Source organism: Budorcas taxicolor, chromosome 6, assembly GCF_023091745.1.
Source record: "Budorcas taxicolor isolate Tak-1 chromosome 6, Takin1.1, whole genome shotgun sequence".
NCBI lineage: Eukaryota > Metazoa > Chordata > Mammalia > Artiodactyla > Bovidae > Budorcas > Budorcas taxicolor.
In genome coordinates this window covers 70,578,850-70,600,858 of record NC_068915.1, presented here as the reverse complement: position 1 = coordinate 70,600,858, position 22,009 = coordinate 70,578,850, and the positions used below count along the sequence as shown (strand labels likewise).

General features: G+C 39.8%; 1 protein-coding gene across 1 annotated transcript in view; it reads right to left on the bottom strand.

The window, feature by feature from the left end:
- The window catches only part of KIT (KIT proto-oncogene, receptor tyrosine kinase), a 78,901-nt gene that overhangs the window by 5,457 nt on the left and 51,435 nt on the right, over positions 1–22,009 (bottom strand). Inside the window, exons 8-16 of the mRNA XM_052641937.1 lie at positions 8,809–8,923; positions 6,940–7,121; positions 5,624–5,730; positions 5,403–5,529; positions 5,026–5,130; positions 4,831–4,941; positions 3,339–3,489; positions 1,307–1,398; positions 724–851 (exon numbers count right to left, since the gene is read on the bottom strand). Coding sequence (XP_052497897.1) covers positions 724–851; positions 1,307–1,398; positions 3,339–3,489; positions 4,831–4,941; positions 5,026–5,130; positions 5,403–5,529; positions 5,624–5,730; positions 6,940–7,121; positions 8,809–8,923 — 1,118 coding nt within the window. The remainder of the gene's footprint in view (positions 1–723; positions 852–1,306; positions 1,399–3,338; positions 3,490–4,830; positions 4,942–5,025; positions 5,131–5,402; positions 5,530–5,623; positions 5,731–6,939; positions 7,122–8,808; positions 8,924–22,009) is intronic.

The following is a 22,009-nucleotide window of genomic DNA, read 5'->3' as shown; positions in this document are numbered from 1 at the left end:
CTCTTTGACTATGTCCTTTTAAAAAGTTTCTAAAATGTCTACAACTTGAATTTGACCCCTCCAAAGGACAAAGGGAAGAGGCTCTTTATTTCAGCCATCCTATATCCTCTTTTAGTTTGGTAATTGTTTGGAAATGTCACCAATGACAAGGGTAGGATCTGTAACCTCATCCTATTCTGTTAGCCTGGTTTTGTAAGAAATTCCTCTCACCCTTTTAGAGACCATGTTTCTTGTTTTGGTTCCTTCATTCTCTTCCTACCCTCAACCTTCTGATCAAACGTTTATTACTCTCTCTTGATTCCTTACTTCCCCAGCACTTGGTAAACCATACATGCAATATTTGAAGTCTAACTTCAAAAAGACTCAAGTATATGCTTCATCAAGCACTGCAACTACAAGAGATACCCTTTCCTTTGGCTGATAAAATAACTATCTCTTTATTTTCTAAGAGCAGCTCCTACATCCTAAAAGCCAAATTCTAAATGAATTCATTGCATATAAAAAAATATATTCATAGAAAGCTCATTTAGACAGGCTTGCACTTTAAAACTTATGAGAACAGGAACTTCAAAGAGACAGCAGTTGGAACATGAAGAAACTATATTTCCTCTGCTTTTGGTTACCACACTTCAAGCGACACTCTGCATTCTAAGTATGGCTCTAAATACTCCTTGGGGGCATGGGGGCAGGGACAGGACCCTTCTGAGAATCACCCCCACTTACATTCTTTGAGGCAAGGAATGCCATGCCCTTTGCCACCTGGTAAGAAAAGCTCAGCAAGTCCTCCAGGTCCAGGGCCAGCTCATCATCTTCCATGATAGCAGGAGTCACGTCTCTTTCTATGTATGAACCTGTTAGGAGAAGAAGGATTTTCATAGCAATTAAAATCTTTAAGACAAGGAGAATAAAAGACAGTGACAACAACACCAAGGGCTGGTAATCAGGGAACTGATGTGAACTTGCAGGCAAATCCTCTCCCCAGTGTTAAGGATAGGAAGGTGCGGAATCACAAAGTTAATATTCCCAATCCTGGGCTAAGTTACAAAATCTTAAAGGAAGAAGAATGGTGGATGAACACAAAACTCCCATATTTTTTATATGTATCTGATGTATTTTGATATTCATGTTATCATATATGCAACAAGATGCTCAGATACAATAACACAGGCTCTGACTCCAAATACCCGCTTACCCTGAGCCTGTTGTAAAGAAGAACCGGTTACTACCAGGAATCATGTTAGATTCCACGGTGGTATGAGAAACTCTGAGTCAATGAGGTTGTTCTTATTGTTTGATAGGTACCCACCTATTCTTGCAGATCTCCTCTTGTCTGCCTTGGTTGGTACAACATAAGAAACTCCAGGTTTCATGTCCATGTACTCATTAGTACTATCATTGCTGGGAGAAATGAAACATCCATCAAACCACGAGTAAATAAAATGGGAGATGGGGGAGCATGTGAGAGGCAGGCTATCTCTCCACTCCCTTTTTTACATAAGAGGCTGATTTATTTAAAGAAAGTATTGCCAAGTTTGAATGAAGAAAATCTTGTTCAGTAAGATATGAGTTTTTAATATTCAACATTGGGGTCTAATCCCTAAGAATTAGATGGCCTTTCTTTTGTATTCAACGGTAGAGGGGACTCTGGTTAGAAATGTCCTATCTCTCAACACCAGGGATTTAATGAGAAACAGAGAACCAAAACCATTATCCCACATCACTTCTAACTCTCTAAATTAGCCTCAAGAGAGATAAAATGAAAGAGACAAAGAACCGGCGCTCCTGAGATGTGTTATTAGTGGGGGGAAGACGGGGATCGTTAACATATAGCGACTGATGGAAGATAGTTTAAAAAAACCAAGTTTGGTTCAGATAAACACCAATAATTTGGATGATTTTCTGAACCATCTGGACCTCTTGAATCTGTAACATTTGGCTGGAGAGTCTTCAAGATTTCTAGTACTTCCTGCTTCTGATTAGCATAGAAACACCATGACAACAATCTCCTTCAGAGCGTGCTGGTGGTTCCAATCCCATATGGGATCCCAAAGCACAAAAAACACTACACAGGATTGAACTATTTAGGCCATTATTTCAGAAAATCAAAAAATATGTGTGGGGCCAAGGTTTTAGAAATAAGGCAAAGTGGTTCATTTATTCATATAAAGAGCATACGTGCTAGAGAAACAACCAAAGGTGGTTTGGTTTATATTGTATTTTACTGCCACTTGACACCACTCAAAGTTTACAGGATTGAAAAAAAATAAAAAGCTTCATCTAGGGTTTAAAACTTCAGCCAGAGGTACAGAAAAACACTTTATGAGGTAATCGCCCATCAACCATATTTAAAGAGGTCTCCTTCAGGGCCTGGGGTTAAGTTCAGGAGACAAAGTCTTGCATTCTCAAAATATAGGGGATATGGTAAATTAAAAGGAAAGAGGAAACCCATCACACAACTGCAGAGATAAAATGTGTAAGGGATTAGACATGATGACTATGATTCTGTAGGGCTGCATAAATCTAGAAAATCTTAAATGGTGGATCTTAACAAACACTTGGAAAGAAAAGGCAAAGATGGCAGAGAATTCTATTCTGATTGTAAACTACACAACTTCTTAAAGGAACTTGAAACTCTTGACATATTCAAATTCAGAATGGTATCAAGGATAAAAGAGATGAAAATAAGGTGCAGAATTTTAAAAAACGTGCTATAGTAGTTATGCCTCTTGATAACCTAAGTTAAGGAAACAGAGGGCAAGGAATACAGAAATAATTCAGAGGTAGATGGTGAGAAACCTTGGTGTAGAGAGCTGTTTGGAGCTCTCTGCCATTCTGTTAAAGGTTTTAAAGGAATTCACTGTGACAACTTGGCAGCCTTTCCCATGTTCCCTATAAACAGTGTGTCTCACTCTAAAGATGCATATAGGACCCTATTGTACAGTATAAAGAGAATCACACAAGAAAGAACCACGGTAAGAGAAACAGGTACAGAAATTATGTAGGACCCTGGCTCAACAGTCTAAAGAGAATGACACACAGGAAAGAACCATTCTAAGAGAAACAGGTACAGAATTCATTCAACTAAACAGAACTAAAGTTCAGAGAAACACTAAAGATACATTTTAAAAAATCAACAAAAATTTAAGTTCCAAGACTATTTGAATCTCTAAAAACAGTTTGAACTTTCTAAACTGTTAATCACATTTAAATGATTTAATAATTCTGATTTTGCACCTCAAAGTACCTCAGTTCACTTTTTTAAAGAATCAGCCTTGATTGCAAACCCTTATGACCCCATGAACTGCCTGTCAACAGCTATTTATGTAAATCAGTCTTACCAGGAAGACTCCTTTGAATGAAGAAGGTTCTTATAAAGTGCCACTTCGGCATGATCTTCCTGCTTTGAGCAAATAAATGAATCACGTTTTCTTCTCAAAAAATTCAGAAGATCACCATAGCAACAATATTCTGTAATGACCAGGGTGGGCCCTATGAGCATTGAAGAGAAAATTAGAGGGAGGTGAGATATACAGACCATCCAGTCTTCCATAAAAACACTCAAGGGTGATCACAGCCATTCACATTTAGGGTCAATGCTAAGCCTACCAAGTACGAGTACAATCCTATCTATGAACATTGCTTAGCAGGACTCGGGATTCTGTGGAGTAAAACCAAACAACCTTTGTAACCTGAATTTCTGCCTGATTAGGGGTCAGGCGTGACTGCTGGTTTTAGACAGGAGTTACAGCTTTCATCATTAGTTATCAAGCTTCCTACGTGAGTCCTCTGATTCACTTCTGTTTACAGAGAGGGCTTCACGCCTTTTGTAATGTCATTATGGAAATGATGATGAGCATAAGCACAAACGGCAGCATAACAGGAAAACCAACCACTGGAACCACAGCTGAGACTGGAAGGTGGGGAGAAACCCTGAAAAGGAGGGCCATCACGTGTGTTCGGGGCCCTATCAGTTGAACTTTTGTTTTCTTTCCCTGTTGTAAAAGCCTAAAAAACTATAGCTCTGAAGTTATTTAACAACTAACTAACTTGGGCAAAAATCTCTCATGAACAATTCATGATGTCAGTGAAGCAACATTTATGGGGGCTGTTTTAAGAAATTACAGAAAGCTGTCAACTTGACCGTAGATCTCTCCAGATCTTCAGGAATGGCTCATTTTAATACATCTTTGTTCCTTTGGACCAAAATGTTTTCTGGAAACATAGTAGAAAGTCTTGATGGGAGGACTAATGAATGCTTCAAAACTGGAAATTTCTTTTTTTATCAAAGTGAAGTCTTTGCTCATTTGGTGTAGATTTGAGGGCTGGTAGGCTTGGAGGCCTATTTTTAATGATAGCATGCACATGAACATTAACTCTTTAGTGGCTAAAGAGTCATCCAGCCTAAATAAAAGCTCGCAAAATAAAAGAAAAGCTTTCTGGAGGAGATGGGACAGTCTCAAGATATTCAAGAGGTCAATGTTGGTGTGATATACACGACAGTAACTAGGTACGTCCTTCTGGGTGTTCTACCCCATGATGATAAACACAAAATATAATTCTTAAGAACAAGACACATGAACCTGGGTCTCCTACACTGCAGGCAGATTCTTTATTGTCTGAGCCACCAGAGAAGCCCCATATATTCTTATAAACATTAAAATATACATTCTTAACATTCAATGGGGTTGGGGGGAATCCAGCAAAAGGTTAAACATTTGGTTCAAAATCCTGCAAGGAGCTTATAATCAAGCATTGTCAAAAATCATATCAAAATCTCCCACCTTTTGATAATTTGACCAATTACAAGAGGCAGGTTGGCCATGTCCTTACCTCCAATGGTGCACGCTCCCAGAAGATTCACAATATTCATATGATTACCGAGGTAACTCAAGACTTTGAGTTCAGACATTAGGGCTTCTCGTTCTGTTAAATGGGCGCTTGCTAAAATTAAAAACATCTTATTTTAGAAAAAAGCAAATCTGGGACACTGATGGTGAGCACCCATAACAGCCTGCAGGAACTTACGTTTGAGCATCTTGACAGCAACAGTCATGGCTGCATCCGATTTAATTAAGCCGTAAGCGGTGGCCTCAACGACTTTCCCAAAGGCGCCAGCACCCAAGGTTTTCCCTGTAGGAAGGAAGACAAGGGAGTGAGTGGTGGTGGTGGAACTGAAGAAATATTTGTGTCATTTCAAAACCAATAAAGGAATTAGGGACAAATGTGTCAAGATACACTTCCCTAAAGTGTACTTGATGCTAAATCTACCAAAGGCAGCGAAATTGTAGAAAAAACCTTATTGTTTCAGGTGAAATAAAATAAAGAAAGCTATTGGGATTCCCTAAAGGCACTGCTATGTGAAAACAAAAAGGTGTCATGGAAAACCCCTGTAGCATACTGACCAAAACTCAGCCTGTTCCTGGGAAACTCCCATTTGTGATCATAAGGAAGTTGTGTTGGGTCTATGTAAACATAATTGTTCCCATTTATCTCCTCGACAACTTTCCACTGTACTTCATACATGGGTTTCTGGTGGAGAGAGAAAGGGAAAGAGGAGTCATCTTTTAATGGTTAATGGTTCTGCCATTACAGCTTTTGAGGGAGAGAACAAATAAATGGTTACCTGCAAATATTTGTATGTAAGAATCATCACGAAGATACACATTAAGCCAGCTGCGATCACAAAACCAATCAGCAACGGCGTGAACAGGGTGTGAGCATGGATTTGTTCTAAAATCAAAGAGGGATGTGGAATCACAACCTATTAGCTGCATCAGATCTTCACACAACACCTCTCACCTCCAACTCACCCACCTCCCGCACTACCTACCGCCCATCACAGCAGGAGTCAAACCAGGTGCATCTGAGCTCCCTGCCTTGGCTATTATCTCACTCTAGGAATCTTTTAACACAAGCACTTTCAACCAGAAAACTGTGGGAAAGAAGTTGAGATTTCCACAGCACAAGAATAACGTTAGGCAGTTTTCCAGTAAAAAGTGACATCTGAGTGAACTTTGTACTTCAAATTCCTGCCTTGAACTTTAAGATGCTTCCTTTATGGATGTTTTATTACTTTATTCTTTATGCTTTCCTGTATTTCCCAAATTTTCTACATGGAGCATTGAGTGTCTTTCACAACTGAGAAAAACATTTTTTAAAGTGTTCTTTTCATTGCCCTGCCTGGAAAAAAAAAAACATCCATGATGAAGAACAATATAAGACTCTTCTCCTCATCACTCAAATACCGAACAAATACTACTTTTTGGCACTCGTCTTTGCCAACTGAAGAAAACAAAAACCGAATCCTACAATGTATGCACCCAGTTCTTTTGTCTTCCAACTTCATACCAATTCATCAATTTGTCTACAGGATCATTTAACTTATGTTGGGAGAGCTAGTCATTCATGAATCAGACTTTAAAGATGTTAAAAGAAAATAGCTCATTAACATGATTTCACAAAAGGTAATGTTAACTTTCTAACAAGCTATCTGGCGATGCGTTAAAATAACTGGTTTTAAGTAACAATGTAAATTTTTAATTGAATTTAAATTTAATTGTCCTAATTCTGTTTCTGTTTGGGTATAAGGTAAATCTACTTCCCCTATTTTATTTCTCTACCCTTTTCTAATGGAAACAGTTGGAAATACATGATTAATTTTATACATATACACACATGCATGCATACATACACACATATGTGCACACACGCATAAAATACATAAAACACATAAAGTGCATGGTTACTGCACACACTGTATTAACAAACTAGCACAGAATGAAACTTAGTACGTTTGATGACAATCACATGCATAATGTAGATATTACCGGAAATGACATGCCAGTGATGGAATGGACTTAAAAGTCATGATTGACATGGCAGGCAGAGTCTAAACATCCCCTTAAATTGGATTAAAAAGAAATATACCTTTGCTGTTACCTTTAAATGCAAAGTTAAAAGAGGCAGAACTCTTGCCTACATCGTTGTAAGCCCTGCATTCCACCGTCCCATTGTGTTTGAATGTGCTGTCATCAATGGTGCTATAAACCACTAGTTTTCCAAATGGTGAGACAGATGAGTTTTGGATCTGTACATCCACTGGCCCAACAGGAACAGAACACCTAGGTGGGAGAAACAGCAGCCCAGACTTACTCTCAGAGAAAATCAATTGAATGCATTGGATACGGCATACTTTTAAAACCAAGTCAGAGATTCATAATCAGATATTCCTTTTTACAAGTGGAAGTGTGATGACAAATGAACATGTCTGTGCCACCGAGAGCAAGAAAAGCACTTGGAAGAGGAGAAAGAGAAGAGGTTTTGAGGTGAGATGTGGGTTTGAAATCCAGACTCAAACACCTACTCCGTTGACTTGTGAGTAGTACTTAAGTCTCCAAGACTCAGTTCCTACAGCTGTAAAACCGCGGTAGTAATACCCATCTTGGAGGGTTACTGAAAGGATTAGAGATGAATTCAGTAAGACCGCTGGCTCCCGTCTCTGCACACAGCAGCCATTTATAAATAAAGTAGTTGTGAACAGATGTATGCAGGGTTGAAAAGGAAGACGGAGGAGGAGGAAAGGAATAAAGTCTATAGGGATGAAGACAGGGCCACCCCCACACCCTGGAAGTGAGGATGCTCTGGCTCGAAGTGCCATGGAGGGAGATGGAGACAGTGCCTGCTGGGCTGAATGAACTCCAGGTGGCAAAGATCATCAGGAACCGGACTCAGATGACTCTGTTTTAAATTACCCCCCCACATGCCTAGCAATTTTGTTCCCACACCTGGTTTTACTTTCTCCCTTGGCTCGTAACACCTGCATATGGTAGTTGTCAGTCTTCTATCCATCTCTACTCACTAGAATATAAACTCACTAATGGGACTCAGGTGTGTTTTGTTCTCTAGACCCATGTCCAGCATATAGTTGGCATTCCATAAACATTTTCTCAGCGAATGTCTACAACTACTGGGGCTGTGTCCCCTGTGGGCAAACTTTCCAGGGGTCTTGAACCTCCCTACTTCTCCCCCAAAGAAAACACTCAACTAAAACCCAGCTGAGAACAAGTCTTACGTAACCTCTCCAACTTGCTGTTTATTTTTTAAAAAAAGAGCTGTTCTGTGAAAAATGAAATTTCTATTATTACTGTAACTAGTCAATTGTGATGTTACACTGGGCTTTAAAGCCTGAGCATAAAATAGCATTTGATGGATAAAAACAGTGAAGCTGACCCCATTTTCATCTTCAGGTAATGCGAAAGGACAATTTAAGGCTTAAGTGTGGATTGTGAAAGAGAGGAAGTACAATTCCAGATGCGCTCTGCTCAGGGGCTGGGCACCTCATCAAGGAGAAAACCTTTTTAAGACATGTAGCTCCCCAGCGCCATATGTATGGTAATTGTGCGATCATTACTTTTTTGGTAACTTGGCAATTAACTTCTGAGGTAATTTTTTTCATGATAACTACAGTCACATTGCCCACACATATTACCTCCTGTGTATATATTGGAAATCTAATTACTCTGTCCTGGGAAATTGCTTTATCTACCTGCAGGCTGGAAATTGCATGATAAATCCAAAAGATAACCACCAAAATAAAGATGTCGCTCAGTAATCATGTTTCAACAAACAAAATTAATGTCTACCAAGAAAAATATAGCAATTATGCTCTCTAAAAAGCCACATGGATAGAAAAAAATTAATCAAAACAAAGTTTAAAAAAATAACAATACTTCGAAAACATATTTGAAATTCAACTGAATTGCAGTCTTCCTGATGAGTGTTAAGTGGTATCCAAAATAATCATCTCACCTCTGCTCGGTTCCTGGACAAAAGTACCAATCAATGGTTGGCTCTGGGAACCCTGCGGCCACGCACTGTAGCATGCCATTCACCAGCCTGTCATGCGTCAGGATTTCTGGTTTTGCTGGAGGAAGAGAGAAGCGGCCATATGTCAGACTGCTAGAAAACCTCACCAAGGCTCCCTCCACAATTTCTGAATTTTTAAAAACTTTCTCAAGGATTAAAGGGACCCTGAGGGAACATGTTGCTCAAAGGGGAGAATGTGAACCAGTGAATGGAAGGTACAGGTAGGCGGATGTGAAGGTTTGACCACGATAAAGGCTTTCCTGGTTAAAGCTACCCAGCCCCCGTGTGGACTGTGCATCCTGTGGATATGGGGGTCTCTGAGCTCTCCCTGCCTCAGGGATGACTGAGGTTGCAGGGCCACCTGGCAAGGTTTCTGTTCCCAGGGATGGGGAACCTGAAAGATGGGTTCTAATCAGGATTCTAGGGTTCCCAACTGTCTAACAGGTGAAAATGCTGAAGCTCCAATACTCTTGGCCACCTGATGCAAAAAGCTGACTCATTCGAATACACCCTGATGCTGGGAAAGATTGAGGGCAGGAGGAGAAGAGGGTGGCAGAGAATGAGATAGATGGATGGCATCACCGACTCAATGAACATGAACTTGGGCAAACCCCGGGAGATAGTGAGGGACAGGGAAGCCTGGTGTGCATGAGGTTGCAAAGAGTCAGATGTGACTTAACAACAACACTGTTTATTAAAGTATTCCTGCCATCAGAATCTCATTGGAATTTCAAGTTATTGCAAGAACTAGAAGAAATTAGGAGGAGTTACGGGAAGAGATAAGATCCCCCCCCCTCGAAAACTTCCCCCCTCCTTTTTTTGATGGGGGTGTGGAAGGGATGGTGCAGACAAGGAGCTGAATCACCCCTTTAAAGAGAAGCCAAAACATCGGAGTAAAACACAATATGGGCTTTTAACTCCAAACTTTTATTTCAAATGCAAAATAGGAATAGAAAATTAGAAGAGGAAACCAGCCCAAGAGTTTTACTCATACATATGTCTAAACCTGAGTACAATCACTGAAAAAGTAAACTGTATCAGCAGGAATGCTCTAATTTGACATTTCTGTGTAACTATAATAATCAACTGATATTCAATCAAAGGTACCCTGCAAATTCTTGAGATTAGTGAATGGGAAAAGAACTTACATTCAGCTGTTCTACTGGTAATACACTTGAAGGACCTGAACCCTCTGAGAATAAGTAAACTACACTGGAAGCATCTGAATGGCAGGGACAGTGATGAGCTCATCCTGCATCCCTGGCACAGCATCACGGGTGCCGCCCCCAAGCCTGTGCACAGAGCTATGGGTGGCCATGTGTGTGGTAGACAGAACTGTACCCAAGCTCTGGCTTTTGGTGGATCTCTGCTGTCCACCAAGTCTCCGGGTATCCAATGGGAATAACAATAGTAACAACAGGAATTCTTCATAGTGATGTTGTGACAATGAAATGAAATGATTCTTGACAAAGAATCAAGAATGAGTCACAGAAATCAAACAGTAAAAGCATTAATTAATGGGACTTCCCTGGTGTTTCAGTGACTAAGACCCTATGTCCCAGTGCAGGGGGCCTGGGTTCGATCTTTGGTCAGGGAACTAGATCCCACATGCTGCAACTGAAGATCCCACATGCCTTGACTAAGACCCAGAATAGCCAGTAAATAAATTTTCAAAAATTTTTTAAGTATTAATTACTACTTTATTACTACTCATTTATTATTTTTTCTCCTTAGAGTACCCACCCTCCTAGGTTAATCAAGTTTGGTACCAATTAAGTTAACTGTATTGGTCACTCTACATATTCTTTTCAATATATAAAGATATTAGATATTGAAGAGAAACTGCTTAACACAGCATGATAACATGCATGTGTTTTAACCCGAAGAACTGGGAATTTGACATTGATTACACTGCAACTGAAAGGAAAAATACATATATTTGGTCAGAGGAAAAGGCCAACAGGTCAGAAACTAATTTCTTCGAAGGAAGGTAATGCTGATAAATGACATCTTTGTAGAACAACCTCTCAGCACCTCATCTCCTTGCAGGCAAAATGGCTTGGCAGGGATCAAAGTGTCTGCATGCATGGCACACCCACCTGTCATTCAACCTGGCCCTGCTGATGGGCAGGCCATTTGGCTAATACACACAAAAGAGCAACACTCCAAAAGCAATCTCAAGGTAGGGGCATCCTTGAGAGTTTGGATCCAACGCCAGCTTTCACAAATAGAGCAAGAAGACAAGCCATCGTCTTGCGAAAGCGTCCATCTGGCAAGTTTCATTTAATTATCATGGGCAACTGTGTGACCAGGCTGAAAAGTAGGACATAACACAGAAAATAGTGGAACTTGAGGAGAATGCTATTTGCTGAAGACGGCAGGCGCCATACGGCAGGTCTCTCTGGACTGAATTCAAGTGTCATCTCCTTTTCCTAGCCATCCTCAACTCTCCAAAGCCAAGTTGGTTGGTCTCGCTTCCCTACTCCCGAAGCACTTTAGAGCACCTGACGCACTTCTATAATATCCTGGTCTGCCTCCATCCGACTGTTCTCAAGGGCAAGGACCATGTCTTACGGACTGTACTTCTGACTCCTAGCAGAGTCTGACCTGTGGCAGACACACAGTAAGAGCTGTTAATTATTGAGTCCTCCCAAAGAAACAAGTCCTTCAAATTCCAAAGGAATTCAGTGTCACAAGAAGGGACCTGGAATATCAGCCTATGGTGACTTTCCTGTTACACCATTTTTGCAATAGTGGGCCACGAGATAAGAAATCGGCACATAAACCTGGCCATGTCGATTTTTTCTTCCATACTGAGATTAACGATGAGAGAAGGTCCACACACAGATAGCAAAGATAACTGGATACAATCCAACTGGACAGAATTCAAATGGGAATCAAGTTCATAAGACAGATTTCCTCATAACAACCTTCCTCTTGTCATTCATTGTTCCTGGATTTTTCGTGGAATTAACTATTACTCAGTAGGAAAAAAAAGAGGGGGCTGAAAGGGTGCATTATATTTATAGTTGTTGTATCTGGGTAGTAGAGTTATACATCAATATCTGTTTCATTCTTTTGACTTATTTTCTATTTTTTTTTTACAATGAACACAGCTAATAATAAACTTACAAAACATTGGAACAGTTGAAAATTACATAATCAATTACATTTAGCTTCGGTTACAAGTGCCCTAAGATCTAAGCCTTCCAGCGCGACACCTGGTAGCAGCTATACAATGGCCAGGGCTGGCAAACAGTGTGGTCCGGCTGGCCTACTTGTTCCTGTGTGCTGGTTAATCAGGCACATTTTTAAGCTACTATCCCAACTATAACCTGAGGCAAGCCAAGCAGCTTTTGTCCTGTTGGCTCGTAGACAGGCCAACCAAGCTCAGAGGGCCCCTCAAACTTCAAGGTGCATTTGAAGCACAGAGAGATGAGGTTAAAAAGCATATTCCTGGCCCACCTCACCTCCCCCAAGATTAAGTAATTTGAGAATCTGACCCAGAATGGGGTTATTTCAGAAAATCTTCAAGGGACCCCATCAGGGCCAGGACAAGGATGTGGCAAGAAAAACACCTAAGGTGAGGAATTTAAGAAGGCTCTCATCCTCCAGGTCCTGCAGATTCAGGTAGACACCAAGAGTGAGCACCTCCTTAAATTCTGCACCCTAGGCATCTCTCTTGCCTCATCCTAATTCCAGCCCTGTCCCTAATGCTGGTGACAAGAGACTTCATTCTGAAAGGGCTAAATTACACGAGTACAGCTGGGGCTATACATGGCAAGTTGCACAAGGAACATGTTTAATGCATAAAGAATGAGCTAGGTATAATTCTGATTCCTAAAAATGAAAATCTGGGCTCATCTGCATTTTGTAAGTGCCTCAACGCACCGTCTGAGTCATTAAATATGCATTTTGCTTTTAAAGATACATAACTCCCTGCAATTCACCAGGTTAAATCTGAGCTGTGTTTTCTTAGATATTCTGCAATCAGCAGTATACCAAATGACACATTCCCTAAATCCTCCCAAGTTGGAGGTTTAGATAAGCCTAAGAGGTGTATAAGTTATGTATTTCCTGTAGAGATAAAAAAATAGCCTTGTCTCCTTTCAAAGCACTGTGGACCTGAGTCATCTGGCATCTCCGACAACAGTGATCAGCTCGTAGGCCGATTTCAGAGTGCTTGTAACTCTTCTGAGAATTTACTGCTCATGCAATTAAAAACCCCAACCATTTGATTTATCCCACAGATATATGATTTTAAAAAAAATTCCTTTTCACCACCATCAGGTCCATAAGGAAGGCAAGAACAAGTTGAATTTTAAAGAACACAGCACAGATAATAGGAGCTGGGGGTGGGAGGAAGTATACAAGTAACTGGTGGGAAAGAGATGAGCATAGTTTTTGGCTTACCCTAACCGACTCGGACACGACTGAGCGACTTCACTTTCACTTTTCACTTTCATGCATTGGAGAAGGAAATGGCAACCCACTCCAGTATTCTTGCCTGGAGAATCCCAGGGACGGGGGAGCCTGCTGGGGTGCTGTCTATGGGGTCGCACAGAGTCGGACACGACTGAAGCGACCCAGCAGCAGCAGCAGCAACCGACTCCACCAAATCCTGCTATAAACACACATCTGCCCACACTCTCTAATCAGTGAAGAACTCAGACTTTAGTGTCCGTGTGTGTGTGTGTGTGTGTGTGTGTGTGTACATGCATGTGTCCAACTCTGCAATACCAGGGACTGTAGCCCACCAGGCTCCTCTGTCCATGGGATTTTCCAGGCAAGAATACTGCAGTGGGTTGCCATGTCCCTCTCCAGGGGATCTTTCTGACCCAGGGATCGAACCTACATCTCCTGCATTGGCAGGTGGATTCTTTACCACTGAACCACCTGGGAAGCCCAAGTGTCCTTATAACAAAACACTAAATGAAGAGGAATCACAAGGATGAATTTGTTTTTACAATTGTAGGTCTGATGATATTTATCAGCAACACAGTGATGCTTTGTAGCAATTTGTCACTATCCTGATTTGGATCTGGGTCACATCCACATTCCTGCCATAATATCATTATAATATAGGAATTTAAATCAACTAAACAAGTATTTGAAAACTTGGGTTAACTTTTACCTATAAAAGGAGTATTATACTTAAAATCTTCAGAACAGATATTTTGAAAGTACATTTTGGATACTAATATATACAATATAAACTACAAGACCCTATTGTATAACATAGGGAATTATATTCAATATCCTGCAATAAATCATAATGGAAAAGAATATGAAAAAGAATACATACACATACACACAGAACTGAAACACTTTGCTGTACACCAGAAACTAATACAACACTGTATATCAACCATATTTAACACTGTATATCAACCATATTTTAATAAAAAAATTAAAGAAATTACATTTTGTTTTATACATTCTTAAAGACATCTAGAAACTGGTGTGTGAGTACTTTAACAGAATTTCATTTAACTAACTAAACAAAACTTCAACTACAGTCTTCTGCATCCAGTTATGTTTTGCAGAATGTCTATCATTAAAAAAAAATCATTCTCCTAATAAAATGATGTCTTAAATAAAAAGTATGCAAACTTTTCATGTGAAAGGTGAAACTAAATATTTTACATTTTACAGGTTACGAGTCTCTCTTACATACACTCAATGTAGCCACAGACATGTATGCAAATGTGCAAAGCTGTGTTCCACTAAAATTTTATTCACATGCACTGAAATTTTTTCACATCTCACAAATCTTATTTTTTTAAATCATTTTTTCACATCTCACAAATCTTGTTTTTTTAAATCATTCCTACCTCCCACCCATCCCAAAGAAATAAAAAAATTCTTAGATTATGAGCCATTCAGAAACAGGATACTTGTCAAATCTGGCCAAAAGGCTATAGTTTGTCGATCCTTATTCTAAACAGCCATTAAGAAGATCTCCCTATCTTGGAAGTTAGCTTTACAAAAAATGATGAAACTACTTGGAGAAAGCCTTCCTTAGCCAGAATCACTGTGCCCAATTTACAAGAGCACCATCATCAGTGACCCAGGGGTTGGGGTGGGGGATGTGTACACATGTTACAATGTAGCCCAAATGCTGCCTAGGAGTGCAGACATGTGATAAAGCGCTATCCTTCTACTCTGTATAAGTAGTGGATTCATTTTTCCACATTAATTTAGAAGTGGAAGAGAAGGGTTAACACAATCCCCATGGAAAAATTACATACCTATTCTTGGATTAATTTAAATTTCCACTATACATTATAGGTGACCATGTATACATCTGTAACTGAAGGAGACTAATTTGATGTAAAAACACGTGGGGCTCAATTGGAAAGGAAATTTCCACAGAGCAGCAGTTCCACTCATATGAAAGCGACTACTCAGGCTATTTTTAGAAAAGTATGTCCCAGGGCCAGGGTCAATTCTAGCTGAAGTTTGAAAATGAAAAAGTGAAAGTGTCTCAGTCGGGTCATACTCTGACCCCATGGACTGTAGCCCACCAGGTTCATGGAATTCTCTAGGCAGATGGGTGGCCATTCCCTTCTCCAGGAGATTTTCCAGACCTAGGGAATGAACCCGGTCTCCTGCATTGCAGGTCGACTCTTTACTGTGTGAGCCACCAGGGAAGGCCCAGGAATACTGAAGTAGGCAGTTACACCTCTTCTGCTTTCACACCACACACATGAAATAATGGCCAGATCATACTAACAAAGGGCTAACGATCTAGATAGGTTACCCTGTTCTCCAATCAGTTCAGTGATTGACTAGATCCCCCAAATTAACTATACACCCAGCCAGACCACCAACTTTCTTAGGAGACATGAAAGAAAAATCATGCCAACACACCTAAATTTTTTCAAAATATGAGACTCAAACTCTGCTTTAAAAGTAGGTTGCCATGATATTCCTTTATTCTTCCAGTTTAAATGTCTATAGCAATTCTTGCATCGACAAAGACCCTCTTCATAAGGAGGAAATATTAAAGTGTCACATCAAAAACAACACTCATAACTCCCAAGCAATTTAAGAACAAAAACTCATTTCAAGTTCAGGAAAAGAAAATAAAAACAGACTTCAGATACTGTCAAGTATCTCAAACTACCTATAAAAAAATTAATGTAGAAAGACAAGAAACTATTTTTACGTAGATTAGCTACCCATACTAACGTTATTCCTTAATTTGGAACTGTCCTGCAAGTCAGCACAGCCTATCTTCCTAGACATATGTTCAAGATATAGGAGCATGAAAGACAATGACAGATGATAACCTCATTGACTTCCTGCCACTAGAGTAAGGTTGCTCATTTGAGATTAAATAATTATAAACTTTAAATAATCATTTAATAGATTTCTTTTAAAATTCATTCACATTATTTCAGAGTTTCACCACATAACACCACAATGTCTCAAAATGGTACCACATACTGGTTAAGGAAATCATGAAATATCCATGCAAGGAGATAGCAAAGTGATATTTGGGCTTCCTGGGTGGCTCAGATGGTAAAGAATCTGCCTGCAATGCGGGAGACCTGGGTTCAATCCCTGGGTTGGGAAGATCCCCTGGAGGAGGGCATGGCAACCCACTCCAGTATCCTTGCCTGGAGAATCCTCATGGACAGAGGAGCCTGGTGGGCTATAGCCCTGGGATCACAGAGTCGGATATGACCGAGCAACTAAGCACAGCACTGTAGAAGAAATATTACGGCACGGAAAACGGCTCACAATGAATTCACTGTTCAGCACCAAAACACAAGGTGATGCAAAAGAACTTCATTTTTGTTATCCCCCCCCAAAAAAGTGTTTTTAAGTGGCCTGTGAAGATATATTAGCACTGGTAATCCATAAAATGTAAATCAACTTTAAAAGGAAGAATTAAACTTATTTCATTCTTATTTTTGCCTACTTATAATTTCAAGTTATCATACCTGTCATATAACAATTTTCTAATATGAAAATATTGTTTTAATCTAAAAACAAATGTGTATAAGTGTATAATGAGGCACAAACCAGGCCTCATTCCGGGTATACTGTGGTAGTCTTACAGCAAACTCTGAAAAGCAAGTAAATAAATCAGAAAGGATTTTTGATTTATTTAGCACTTATCTTTGTAGCACTAGCTTTATTTAATGTTGAAGAACTCCAATAATTTAATACAGAAGTAGGTCGAATAAAATCCACCTAACCAGAAAAAACGAAGAAGGCAATGGCAACCCACTCCAGTATTCTTGCTTGGAGAATCCCAGGGACGGGGAGCCTGGTGGGCCGCCGTCTATGGCGTCGCACCGAGTCGTACACGACTGAAGCGACTTGGCAGCAGCAACAGCAACCAGAAAAAAGAAAAGAAAAATACTAAAAAGCAAAGCCTCTCAAGCAAAACCTGATAAGTGTGTTAACATTAAGTCTCAAAATTTCAGCCTCTAACACAAGTAAGGTTTGGACACTCAAGTGTTTGGAAGGTCCTATCACTTTTAAAAACGGTTAAGCGGTTGGAAACATGTCCATTATCCAAAAAGGCAAAGTCCTAGTGACTCTGCTCTCTTGACTCATGAAGATCTGGAAAGGTGCCCCAAACCTGATAGCATTACTTTTATCCTAAATATAATCACTGAGACTTGCAGCCAGGTGGGTGACTCAGATGGCTGGCAAGCAGGCTATCCAAAGCCATCTAGCTACAAGGCTGTCGTGACAGCCCTACACTCACCTGTGCCAAATGGTGGGCTGCCCAAGTTGTTGCAGGGTATTCCACATTGGGGAGCTTCTCCCTGGAAGGATGGTCTAGCCATCCATAACTGGATTTAACTATGACCACAAATGGGCTTCCCTGGTGGCTCAGTGGTTAAGAATCTGCAAGACACGTGGGTTTGACAAGATCCCTGGAAGAAGGTGGCTTCCCAGGTGGCTCAGTGGTAAAATAATCTGCCTGCTAATGCAGGAAACACAGGAGACGTGGGTTCAGTTCCTGGGTTGGGAAGATCCCCTGGAGAATGGAACGGCAACACATTCCAGTATTCTTGCCTGAGAAATCCCATGGACAGAGGAGCCTGTTGGGCTACAGTCCACGGGGTTGCAAGAGTCAGACACGACTTAGCGACTAAATAATAATGACCACAAATATATAAAAAGCAGCCCAGATTCTGCAGCTGTGGTCAAAGGGAACATTCCCATCGAAGGCCTCATTCTGAATGATTTATTACTTTGACTGATTTGAATATACTGTATGATCTATAAATAATCGCTTACACCAGACAGGATGTTAATTATGTGATGCAGTGGTTTAGGAATAATACATTAGTTAGCATTTCCTTAAATTGTTTCAACCCCTCTGTTAACACTTTGCCATAAATGAAGGGCAACCAGTGATTCTGAGAATTTGGTGTTCAGCAGTCATGTGGATATCCTATCGAGCTTAACATCATTTGTGTTCCATATAAGCCCAAAGATGAAAGGCAAGCCCTTTCATTCTCCAGACTTTTCTTGTCCTGCTGGCCATTCTGCACCACCGCCTGAGTACCACCATTCTTTTACTCAACTAGTGAAAGTGTTAGGTCACTCAGTTGTGTCCGACTTTTTGCAACCCCATGGACTGTAACCCGCCAGGCTCCTCTGTCCATGGGATTCTCCAGGCAAGAATACTGGAGTGGGTTGCCATTCCCTTCTCCAGGGGATCTTCCTGACCCTGGGATCAAACACGGGTCTCTTACATTGCAGGCAGATTCTTTACTGTCTGAGCCACCAGGGAAGCTGAAGTAGGTCTGTCATTAAAGGACAGATCTTTGAGATTGAAGAGAAATCTCCAAATACCATTTGCTACAAATTTTAAATTCATAATGTGGATCTGGAAATGCTACCAGATAACATTTTATTGATGTAATGCTACCAGTGTCATTCTAGGTTACTGGTAAATCAAAACTACAATGAGCTATCACCTCAAATCTGTCAACCTATTTATCATCAAAAAAAAAAAAAACAAAAGATAACAAGTATAGGCAAAAATGCAGAGAAAATAAAACTCCTGGTTCCTTAACATAACAGGAAGGTGGGAGCATAAATTGCTATATCCATTATGGAAAATGCAGAACTTTTTCTTATCTAGCATATCTGTACTCCCACATTCACCACAGTAATTTTTACAACAATCAAAGTATGAAAGCAATGCAAATCTCCTTCACTGGATGAATGAATAAAGAAAATGTGGTGTGTGTGTGTAAGAGAGAGACAGAAAAGTAGAGAGTCAGGATTAATTAGGGTTAAAATACATGTTTGGCCTTTTATTTGTCCTAGATCTGGTAAAAACCTTTATTGTATGACATTTATTTGACATTTATTATTACCAAAGAGATAAGTTTCTCTTCCCCCCAACCGCTTTTTTTTTTTGCTATTTTGTAAGATTTCTATAATTATATTTTTTTGCATTTTAAAAAAATTTAACCTTTTTATTTTCTATTGGGGTATACTCGATTAACAATATTGTGATAGTTTCAGGTGAACAGTGAAGGGACTCAGCCTTGTATTTACATGTATCCATGCCATGCTAAGTCACTTCAGTCATGTTTCACTTTGTGGGACCCTATGAACTGTAGCCCACCAGGTTCCTCTATCCATGGGATTTCCCAGGCAAGAATACTGGAGTGGATTGCCATTCCCTTCTCCAACATATGTACCCATTCTCCTCCAAACTCTCCTCCCATCCGGGCTGCCACATAACATTGAGCAGAGTTGCATGTGCTATACAGTAGGTCCTTGTTGGTTATATATTTTAAGCATAGCAGAGTATATATGTCCATCCCAAACTCCCTAACTATCCTTTCTCTCCAGCAACCATTAAATTCATTCTGCAAGTCTATAAGACACCAAACAGACCACAGATTTCTAGTCAACCATCACAGGCTACCTAACCTACAGAATCTTGGTGTTAGCACTTTTTCTAACACCTGCAGGAATCTTGGAAAGGGTAACGTGTATTAAGAAAACACTTTGGGGTAGTTTTATAGTTCCTAAAACCCTATTTTTCACCAAATTTTGATCTGAAATGGAAACAAATGGCCGTTTTCATCAAAGATATGAAACTTCCTTTTAGAATTAAGAACCTGACTTCTATATACATCTTCAATAAGCAATTCAAGAATAATTATAGCAATGCAAGTTCAAGGCAAAGAATCACCGATTTTTTTGTTTCATTTTTTGGCCATTACAAGCCACCTTTAAGGTCACTGAGTCAACAGACCCATGCAAATCATGCCTTGTTAGAGAAGCTAAAAATAGTACTAAAACATTTTAAAGTTTAAATGTACATAGCTTTCTCTTAACATAAGTGATTAAAACACAAACACACACAAGTACAATATTCTCAAATTTTCAAAGCAAATGAAGTCTTCAACTACCAAATATTTAACTACTCAAAATCAAGGATTTCCTTGAGCATTTCTCATGGCTGAATCTATTAAGCAATTATGCATCCCTGTCACTAAAAGTAGCCTGAATTTCTACACTAACAGCATGCATTTATTATTCTGATTTTTATTCATTCTAGTTTCTGCAGAGCACAGTTCCTTTCACCCTTGGGGCTCAGCTTATTTACAGAATAAACCACACAGCAGACCTACATATGCATTTGGCTCGCTAAAATAATATGTCAAAATGGACACAACTGGTCCAACTTTAAATTTTAAAATTATTTTTAGCTTTTGATTTTAAATTTAACATAAAAAAATCTTGCCCCATGATAGCATCAACTAGTTTTTTTTCTTTTTCAATCCAAAAAAATAAAAAGTCAGCAAAGAAATTAGCTAATTATATCTGTGAAGGGCAACTGCGACACAGTTCCCAAGAAACAGATGAAGTATTCACACAAAAATGCTACCTCTGTCAAAGCATCTAGAGATCAAGAACTCCAATGTGTTAGGTAAAGTGAAGTAAATGCCTTTAGTCAGCTTAGTGTCTGAAGCGACTTCAATGAATAGACCCCTGAAGAGCTTAGCCAACGAGAGGAGACACTGCACACCGTCATCCTTGTGCCCAGTGCTTGAAGCAGGAGCTCAGCACATGCTGGAAAGTATTTGTGACCCAGGCCCCAGAATTATAGGGAATCCAAGAAAGGATCATTTGGGAAGGTTCAGGCCATTTCCTCTCTAGCCTCAAATAAGCATGAGTTCACCAGCAGAGGTGATCAATATGGATCCTGTTGGATGGCAAGTTAGGCTGGTAAGTAAAAACGCAGCAATTTTGTCACCCAGAGAAAAGTAAGGGTGACTTCAGAGATGTCTTTCTAAGGTCAATGACTCATGACTGACCGGCAGGCCACATACTGGCAAATGGAAGCAGGGAAAAGGGGGAGAGAGATTTTAATGAGCCCTTGACCTTGAAGCCAGGGAAAGAGAGATGGATACAAATGACACAATGTTAGAAAATTCCCAACAACTAAGCTTCTCAAAGGGAGGCCTGTCGAGTAGACCACGGCCACAATCTACTAGTTCTGGTGCATGGTATGTAAGCACAGCAGCCAAGACTAAGCATTGAGAAGGAGCAACTTCACTTAATTATATCTGTTGAGCCTAGTAATAAAAAAAAAAGATCCATTCTTGGATTTTATATATCTTTGTTCTTTTCCATCTCTCTATTCTAGTGACTGGTTCTTTCTGTATTTTGTTAAGGAGTATTGATTCAGAACAAATTGGAAACTACAAATACACAAGGTCCTTGGGAATAGGTTGAGAAGCACTGCACTAGAACGCCTAAAATAAGGTTTTGTATAGACAGTAATGCATATGATGTTTGCAAGGATATTGATTCACCTGCAATCATCTCTTCAATTACTTGAACATGAAGATTTCTCAGAAGCAGGCAATTTTGCCCATGTATAATACACTAATCTCTGATTAACATCTGAATTAATCTAGAGATACCTGAATTGCAGGCCAATGAGAATACCATGTAATCAAAACTGTTCTGAAGAACTGAGATGTTAATTAACAAGTTTCCCTTGGAAAAGCAGTTTTGTGGTCATACAAATTTGAGATATATGCTCAATCCCACGCCTCCTTCTGAGCAGGCAAAACATACATTAGCGTATTAAGGATGCCGAGAAAGTCTGTAGCTCAGAAAAATCTGTATGTGGATA